Source organism: Rhincodon typus, chromosome 38 (genome assembly GCF_021869965.1).
Source record: "Rhincodon typus isolate 14 chromosome 38, sRhiTyp1.1, whole genome shotgun sequence".
NCBI lineage: Eukaryota > Metazoa > Chordata > Chondrichthyes > Orectolobiformes > Rhincodontidae > Rhincodon > Rhincodon typus.
In genome coordinates this window covers 2,492,208-2,501,510 of record NC_063369.1, presented here as the reverse complement: position 1 = coordinate 2,501,510, position 9,303 = coordinate 2,492,208, and the positions used below count along the sequence as shown (strand labels likewise).

The 9,303-nt window shown below is 48.4% G+C and overlaps 1 protein-coding gene across 1 annotated transcript in view; it reads right to left on the bottom strand.

Annotated features, from left to right (window-relative positions):
- Positions 1-2,071: 2,071 nt before the first annotated feature.
- Positions 2,072-9,303, bottom strand: part of LOC109926582 — a 30,863-nt gene continuing 23,631 nt past the window's right edge. Inside the window, exon 11 of the mRNA XM_048617792.1 lies at positions 2,072-3,138. Coding sequence (XP_048473749.1) covers positions 2,187-3,138 — 952 coding nt within the window. The 3' untranslated portion in view covers positions 2,072-2,186. The remainder of the gene's footprint in view (positions 3,139-9,303) is intronic.

Here is a 9,303-nt window from a genome sequence, read left to right as displayed (position 1 = left end):
ACCTTGTTATCTCAGATTCTCCAGCATCTGCAGTTCCTACTATCAGTGATACTAATCCAGACGGTTTGTTCAAGATTAACTGGATGCCAGGTCATTGGTCATTCGGTCATTGGATGTGTTTGTCAGCCTCAGAGCAGTCAGTTCCTGTGAGTTGTTGAGTCACCATTCGTGGGCACAGTCTGCATTGGGAAACATTATGATGGTCACATAGTCACATTCACAGCATTGATAATCAAGCCAGAATTGATTCTGACAGCTGGAGGGTCAGTGCTGAGGGAGCGCCGCACTGTCGGAGGGTCAGTACTGAGGGAGCGCCGCACTGTCGGAGGGTCAATACTGAGGGAGCGCCACACTGTCGGAGGGTCAGTGCTGAGGGAGCGCCGCACTGTCGGAGGGTCAGTACTGAGGGAGCGCCACACTGTCGGAGGGTCAGTGCTGAGGGAGCGCCGCACTGTTGTAGGGTCAGTGCTGAGGGAGTGCCGTACTGTCGGAGGGTCAGTGCTGAGGGAGTGCCATACTGTTGGAGGGTCAGTGCTGAGGGTGCGCCGCACTGTCGGAGGGTCAGTGCTGAGGGAGTGCCATACTGTTGGAGGGTCAGTGCTGAGGGAATGCCGCGTTGTCGGAGCGTCAGTAGTGAGGGAGCACTGTGTGTCTAATTACAAACATAAACAGAAATTGTTGGAAAAGCTCAGGAGTTCTGGCAGCACCTCTGAAGAGAAATCAGTGTTAATATTTCGGGTCTGGTGACCCTTCTTCAAAATCCCACAGACATGTCTCTAATTGTTCCTCTGCACCCTCAGCATATTCACTAGTTTTGACAGATCACATGGTTTTATTTCAAGCTGTTTTCAGGCTTGGTCTTTGCATCTTTTTAATGTGGAACAGTTTCCCAAGTGGAATGTTCCATTGTTTTTTTTAAACAATCACTCATTAACACAGTTGATTCCTGCCATTCAAACGTTCTTCCCCATTAGAGATTCCATGTTGTATTGACCAATCCTTTGCTGAGTTACTCAACAATTAAGTCAGGAAGTCGACTCTTGATCCTATTTTTATTAAAAGAAACCAAGTACGACTGTGATGGATGTGGGATGTTTGGGAGAGAAGCTATGTGTGTTCTATCAGGAAGCGGACATTAGCCGATAGCCTGAGCTGGAAAAAACCTGAAGGAAATGAGAAATCTCCCAGTCCAGGGGCTGTGGGAGTGAATGTGTCTGAGAAGAATATGAACAGTGAATCTCGCACAATGAGAGCACATCAAATATTTCACTACGAGGTGGCATTGTCAATAAAATACTTTAGTCACAATTTAGTAAATTAAAAGGAAAAATTTACAATTGTCAATATATTGATGGAGGTTATTTAATTATTGTACATTTGAACTCTGTTGTTGTCTCCTGAAGTATATTGGTTAAAACTGTATTCCATTTGCAAAGTAACACTCTGATAGTGAGGCTCGGTGAATTTTAGATAAAGTTCTGTACAATTCATGTCCTGTTGAGATGTGATGAGAAGGACTAATTCAGACCATTTTTAAAAAAAAATCCTTTTTATTTAAATGTTGTTAGAAATTGGATAATCACAGGGAGGCTGTAATCATGTTAAGGACTGGAGAAATATCCAAGCAAATAGTTGTGAGGTGAGATGAGCACATATTAATCTAGTTAATGACCTAATGAATGTGAATCCAGAAGGAGGAGGACTGGCTAATAAATGTCCACCCTCAACACCCCAAGAATTTGTTTTTTATTCATTTGTGGTCTCTGGGTGTTGCTGGCTGGCCAGCATTTATTGCCCATTGCTAACTGTCCTGGAGAAGGTGGTGATGAGCTGCCTCCTTCAATTGGTGCTGTTTTAGGGTATTTCAAAGGTGTGTCAGAGTGGTTGCAGCCCTCCGGTATCAGAGGATCTTTGGTGAATTTCTGCAGTGCATCTTGTAGATGGTACACACTGCTGCTACTGAGCATTGCTGGTGGAGGGAGTGGATGTTTGTGGATGTGATGCCAATCAAGCGGGCTGCTTTGTACTGGATTGTGCCAAGCTTCTTGGGTGTTGTTGGGGCAGCACCCATCCAGGCAAGTGGGGAGTATTCCATCACACTCCTGACTTGTGGGTGGTGGGCAGGCTTTGGGGAAAGCATAATGATTGCACACATTGGTCCATGGGGGCTAGTGATCTGGAACTGGTTAGCACTGCGTTTCCTCGGTGCTGACGCGGTGCCGCGTGCAGCACTGACATACCTCCCTGACATTATTGAGGACAGCAGCATATACCAGGGGGTGGACACACATGGAGAGAGTGAGCAGGCACTTGCTGACCTGGTAGATGGTGTATATAGGCCTGGATTTTTCTATGTCCAGCCTGTGTAACCGACGGTACAGGTTGACGTTTCTCAGGATGGTGAATGGGATGAAGGATACAACGTACAACACAATGACAGCACAGACCAGGAGAGCCACCTGCCTCCTGTCTGAACCTTCCACACTTTGGCTGCTGTGGACCTTCCAGAATATACAAATGTAGGAAAAGGAAGTCACTGCAAATGGCAGGGCACAGCCAAAGACTGCAAGGAACAGGCTGTAGGAGAAATACTGAGGGAGCTGCTCATTGCTGGAGGAGCCCAAACACTCTGATCTGTTCCTGGTCACTGTCACTTCGGAGAAGACAAATGTTGGTGAGGTTATGGTTATGGACAGAGCCCAAACTAGCAGACTGACCACCTTGGCATGTTTGGGCTGGATGTGTTTGTGGGTAAACAGGGGATGTACAATGCCCAGGTAACGGTTAATGCTGATAGAGGTGATCAGGAATGTGCTCCCGTACAGGTTACAGGTGAACAGGAACCGTTCAATCTTACAAAGCGCCTGCCCAAAGATCCAGTCCTTATCGTTGGCGTAATAAACAATCAGAAGAGGCAAGGTAGTGACATACACCAGGTCATTCACAGCCAGGGTAAAGGCAAAAATAATGCCAGTGTGCCAGACTCTAACTCGGCTCAGGAAGAACCAGATAGCCAGGGAGTTGACAGTAAAAGCGCAGATGAACTCAATGCCAAATATTGGAGGCAGCAATGCCTTCTGGATGTCAGCAAATGAACCATTGGACCACGTTTTAGCTCCCTCCGCCATTTTCAGTTGTCTTCAGCCAGTCCAGATGTCAGTTTCCAGTTGTTTGAAGGATATGTGTGTGTACGGGTTGGTGTGTAAGAGAAGGTGTTCACTGGGATCTGTCACTGCACTCCAACCTCCTGTGGATAAGAATGACAAGTGTTAGACTCACAGAAACCCAAGGAGGGAATATAACCCTCACCTTTGACACAGTTACTCTGCTGAGACCGAGCTCTTGCAGAAACCAATTGGATTCAACAAAGTCGATAACAGTGTTGGAGCTGGAGGAGCACAGCAGATCAGGCAGCATCAAGGGAGCAGGACAGTCAACGTTTCAGGTCGGGATCCTTCATCAGGGCTGGGGAGGGGGTGGTGGGAGCTGGGAAATAGAGAGAGGAGGAGTCGGGCTGGGGGAAGGTAGGTGGGATAGTATTAGGTGGATGCGGGTAGGGGTTTGTGGGGATTAGTCAGTGGAATAGGTGGGCCGGATAGGTTGGAGAGAAGATGGATGGATTGTGTCAGGTCAGGGAGGTGAGGATGAGAGGGAGGGTTGATCATGGGATGAGGCCGGGGGTGGGGAGATTTTGAAACTAGTAGAGTCCACATTGAGACCATTGGGTTGTAGGCTCCCAAGGTGGAATATGAGATGCTGCTCCTCCAGTTTCTGGGTGGCATCATTGTGACACTGGAGGAGGCCCAGGATGGACATGTCACCCAGGGAGTGGGAGGGGGGGAGTTAAAATGGTTGGTGACCGGAAGGTGTTGTTCTTTGTCGTGCACAGGGCGCAGATGCTTTACAAAACGGTCTCCAAGTCTCCGCTTGGTCTCACCAATGTACAGGAGGCCACATTGGGAGCAGCGGATACAGGAGACCAAGTTGACGGATATGAAGGTGAATCCCTACCGGATATGAAAGATTTGCTTTGGACCTTGAATGGAGGTGAGGGGGGAGGTGTAGGAGCAGTTGCAGGGAAAGGTGCCGGGGGTGGTGGGATTAATGGGGAGTGTGGAGCAGATGAGGGAGTTGTGGAGAGAGCGGTCTCTACGAAAAGCAGATAGGGTGGGGAGGGAAATATCTCTTTGGTTGTGGGGTCGGATCGTAGGTGTTTCAATTGAAACAGAGTTTCAATTTGAACCTGACCGAAAAAACCCATGAGAATTCCAGAATTGTCTCCGCCTGCTCCTGCCCCACCGAACTCCACTTATCTTGACTCCATTTTCTCCCCCCTGGTCCAGGAACTCCACACCTATGTCCGTGACACCACCCACGCCCTCCACCTGCTCCAAAACTTCTGATTCCCTGGTCCCCAACACCTCATCTTTACCATGGACGTCCAGTCCCTATACACCTGCATTCCCCATACAGATGGCCTAAAGGCCCTCTGCTTCTTCCTGTCCCACAGGCCCGACCAGTCCCCCTCCACTGACACCCTCATCCACTTAGCTGAACTCGTCCTCGCCCTTAACAACTTCTCCTATTTTCAATTCCTCCCACTTCCTACAGACAAAGGGGGTGGCCATGGGTACCCGCATGGGCCCAAGCTACGCCTGCCTCTTTGTAGGTTACGTGGAACAATCCCTCTTCCGTACCTACACCGGCCCTAAACCCCACCTCTTCCTCCGTTACATTGATGACTGTATCGGCGCTGCCTCATGCTCCCACGAGGAGCTCGAACAGTTCATCCACTTCACTAACACCTTCCACCCCAACCTTAAGTTCACCTGGACCATCTCCGATACCTCTCTCCTTCCTAGACCTCTTTGTTTCCATCCCTGGCAACCACCTGGAAACCGATAACCATTTCAAGCCCACCGACTCCCACAGCTACCTAGAATACACCTCCTCTCACCCACCTTCCTGCAAAAATACCATCCCCTATTCCCAATTCCTTCGCCTCCGCCGCATCTGCTCCCAGGATGAGGCATTCCACTCCCATACATCTTAGATGTCCTCGTTTTTCAAGGACCACAACTTCCCCCCCTCAGTGGTCGAGAACGCCCTCAACCGTGTCTCCCACATCTCCCGCAACTCATCCCTCACACCCCGTCCACGCAATAAGAACCAAAACAGAATCCCCCTCGTCCTCACGTACCACCCCACCAACCTACGGATCCAACGCACCATCCTCCGACACTTCCGCCATCTGCAATCCGACCCCACCACCAAAGACATTTTTCCCTCCCCACCTTTATCTGCTTTCCGGAGGGACCACTTTCTCCGTGACTCCCTTGTCTGCTCCACACGCCCCTCCAGCTCCACCACACCCGGCACTTTTCCCTGCAACCGCAGGAAGTGCTACACCTGTCCCCACACCTCCTCCCTCACCCCCATCCCAGGCCCCAAGAAGACTTTCCACATCAAGCAGATGTTCACCTGCACATCTGCTAATGTGGTACACTGCATCCGCTGTACCCGTTGTGGCCTCCTCTACATCGGGGAAACCAAGCGGAAGCTCGGGGACCGCTTTGCAGAACACCTATGCTCGGTTTGCACTAAACAACTGCACCTCCCAGTCGCGAACCATTTCAACTCCCCCTCCCATTCCTCAGACGACATGTCCATCCTGGGCCTCCTGCAGTGCCACAACGATGCCACCTGAAGGTTGCAGGAACAGCACCTCATATTCCGCTTGGGAACCCTGCAGCCCAATGGTATCAATGTGGATTTCACAAGCTTCAAAATCTCCCGTCCCCCAACCCCATCCCAAAACCAGTCCAGCTCGTCCCCGCCTCCCTAACCTGTCCTTCCTCCCACCTATTCCCTCCTCCCACCTCAACCCCCACCCCCATCTCCTACCTACTAACCTCATCCTGCCCCCTTGATCCGTCCGTCCTCCCTGGACTGACCTATCCCCTCCCTACCTCCCCACCTACACTCATCTTTACTGGCTCCATCCCCGCCTCTTTGACCTGTCTGTCTCCTCTCCACCTATCTTCTCCTCTATCCATCTTCTATCCGCCTCCATCTCTCTCCCTATTTATTTCAGAACCCCCTTCCCCTCCCACATTTCTGAAGAAGGGTCCAGACCTGAAACATCAGCCTTCCTGCTCCTCTGATGCTGCTTGGCCTGCTGTGTTCATCCAGCTCTACAGCTTGTTATCTCAGATTCTCCAGCATCGGTAGTTCATACTATCTGAGAATTCCAGAACCCTGAAGGGAAAAAGTGAGTGAGGGCAGAGAACAGGGCATTCAGTTCCTCATTGATGATGATTATCAGTCAGGCTTCAGGAAATGGGTTTACCATGAAATGGAAGTGGTGACTGGATGGTAGACTTTGAAAAAGAAGCACACAGTTTCCCATCTAATTGATTCAAGACAGAAATGTTGGTGTTTCACTGTGTTCCCAGGGCTCTGGCTGCAAATTACCAATTCAAAACTATACATTGACAGCAATCCTGGTGGCTTGGGGTTGAGGGACGACTAGCGGGTGTCTGACTGGATAGGGGGCGGCAGGTGGTTGGATAAAGGGGACAGTTGCATTCTCTGTTGGAAGCAAACTCACCAACACAAGTCAAAAGCAAAACACTGCAGATGCTGGAAATGAAAATGGAAACAGAAAACGCTGAAAATCCCTCGCAGCTTGGAGGGTATCTGAAAGGAGAGAAACAGTGAAAGAAATATCTTCATCCATTGAGCAATTAATCTGGAATGTACAGCCTGATAGTGTGGAGGAGGCAGGTTCAGATCTGTCTGTAAATAAAAAAGAAATCCTGCAGATGCTGGAAATCTGAAACAGACGCAGAGAATGCTGGAGAAACTCAGCAGGTCTGGCAGCATTCACAGAGAGAGAAAAACAGAGTTAGTTTTTCAGGTGTTTCTTCAGAAAAGAGAGCAGCCAAATACATCAGGATGTCTATTTGTTTCAGCTCAGTCGATCCCAGCCTGAGACATACTCAACATTAAAGCAAGGCTAACACTCTGGGCTGGAGGAACTCAAAAATTCACATTCCACTGACTGAAGAAATTTCTCCTCATCTCTATTCGAGGTTCCCCAACCGGAGGGAAAGCAACATCTCAGTTCTGACCTGAACAAGTAATCTCAAATATTTCACTGAGATCACTGCTCATTCATCAAAAAAATTCAGACAATACAGACCCAGCTTACACAGCCTGTCATTGTAGTAAAATTCCTCATCCCAGGTAATGTTTAATCACTGAATTGAAACTCCCAGCTGCCCAGGTGAGACTCATGTCCGTGCTGTTACACTGAACCTTTCAGATTATACTGTTACTGCACATCACTCAAAAAAAGATTTAAAACACAATATCTAATTGGATTGGCTTGTATTGGGATGATGCTCGGTGCAAACGGGCTGCCCCAGTACAACAACTACATTCCATAAAAGCATTTCATTGGCTGCACCAGTCTTTGGGATGTGCTGAAGTTCTGAAAGGCTCCACAGAAATGCAAGTCCTACAAGGCCAACTGTGAGATCGACAAATATAAAACAAGTTTTAAAAATAGAACAGGGGGCACTGTCAAGATCACACAGTAATAACTGTCACACTGTGTTCACAACAACTATGTCAAATTTAAGGCCAGACAGCAGCGTCTGAATTTGAACTTGGCAGCATTCTCAGAATTATTTTCATGACCCCAGTTTAATTTACATCAAAACGGAAAACAACTCACAGCTCTCGGTGTGGTTACATTACACTGAGAACAGGGGGCACTGACCCATCCGGTTCCCTGCTTCACACTGAGCCTGGTTCCAAAGTCCCTCGCTTCTGAGCAAGGCCGAGCGATTCATTCCATTCAGCAAACGCAGAGCCACAATACAAACTGCTCTCGAAACAGGCTAACTTCAGAAACACCACAATGTTGTTATGCTGGGTTATTTGGTCAGTTTAGCCAAAGGAAGACATGTGGTTCTTGTTTTACGATCAGGCTGAAATAATTCCACAGACGCTGGTATCCAGACACTAAGTCACTCTTCGTTTACATGTGGCCTGTCCTTGACACTAGTGCAGCTGCCTCAGCACCAGCTTTCAGACCCTCTGACACTCCTGTTTATATCTGTCAGACAGGGCTCCCTGATTGGACCAGGTTAACAGCCCCAATCAGGGGACTCCTATTCTATGAGGTCCACATGGCTAACCTTGTAAGGGCCTTTTAACAATTTGTGATTAAAGTGTGGGGCCCTGCCTGTTGTGTGCATTTTGGCAGTCTAACATGACTCCAGAGATTTCAGCTCAGAAAGCCCAGCAGCAAAAAGCTGCACTGTCTGACCTGCTCCCTTTAACTGTGATGTTCACTTGTTTTGCACTTTTCAAAGCCTTTGCATTAATGGGGTCCTCCTTACTGTTGTAGCTGAGGAAATGCAGCAGCGAATTTGGACACAGGGAATTCCCAAAAATCTGACCTTGAGCACAGAGCTGCCTTTACGATGTTGATGTGGAGATGCTGGTGTCGGACTGGGGTGGACAAAGTCAGAAAGTCACATCACACCAAATTATAGACCAACAGGTTTATTTGAAACCTCAAGCTTTCAGAGCGCTGCTCCTTCAGCAGGTAAAGTGATATTTCACCTGACAAAGCTGCTCTCCAAAGGCTTGTGATTTCAAATAAACCTTTCGGTCTATAACCTGGGCTCATGTGACTTCTGACTTTATGTTGGTGATTGAGAGATAAATATTGGCCAGGGTTCTGAGGGTTATAGGAAGGATATTATTATGCAGGAGATGCTGGGACTTATTTCACTGGAGCATATGCAGTTGAGAGGTGGGCCTTAGAGAAGTTTATAGAATAATGAGAGGTTTCGATAGGGTTAATGGTAGTTGTCTTTTACCTAGGATTGGGGGATTTCAAGACTAGGGGGCACATTTTTATGGTGAGCAGAGAGAGATTTAAAAAAGACACAAGAGGCAAATTTGTTTACACAGAGGATGGTTCACACGTGGAATGAACTTCCTGAGGAAGTGGTGGATGTGGGCACAATTACAACATTTCAAAGACATTTGCTTAAGTTTGTGAACAGAAAAGGTTTGGAGGGATATTGGCCAGGAACAGGCAGGTGGGACTAGTTTAGTTTGGGATTATGGTCAGCATGGACTGGTTGGACCAAAGGATCTGTTTCTGTGCTGTATGGTTCTATGACGACAGCAGCTCGGGACCAAGGTCAAAACTGAGCAGAAGGACAGTGCAGCGCTCCCTCAGCACTGACCCTCCGACAGTGCCCATTCCCTCAGCACTGA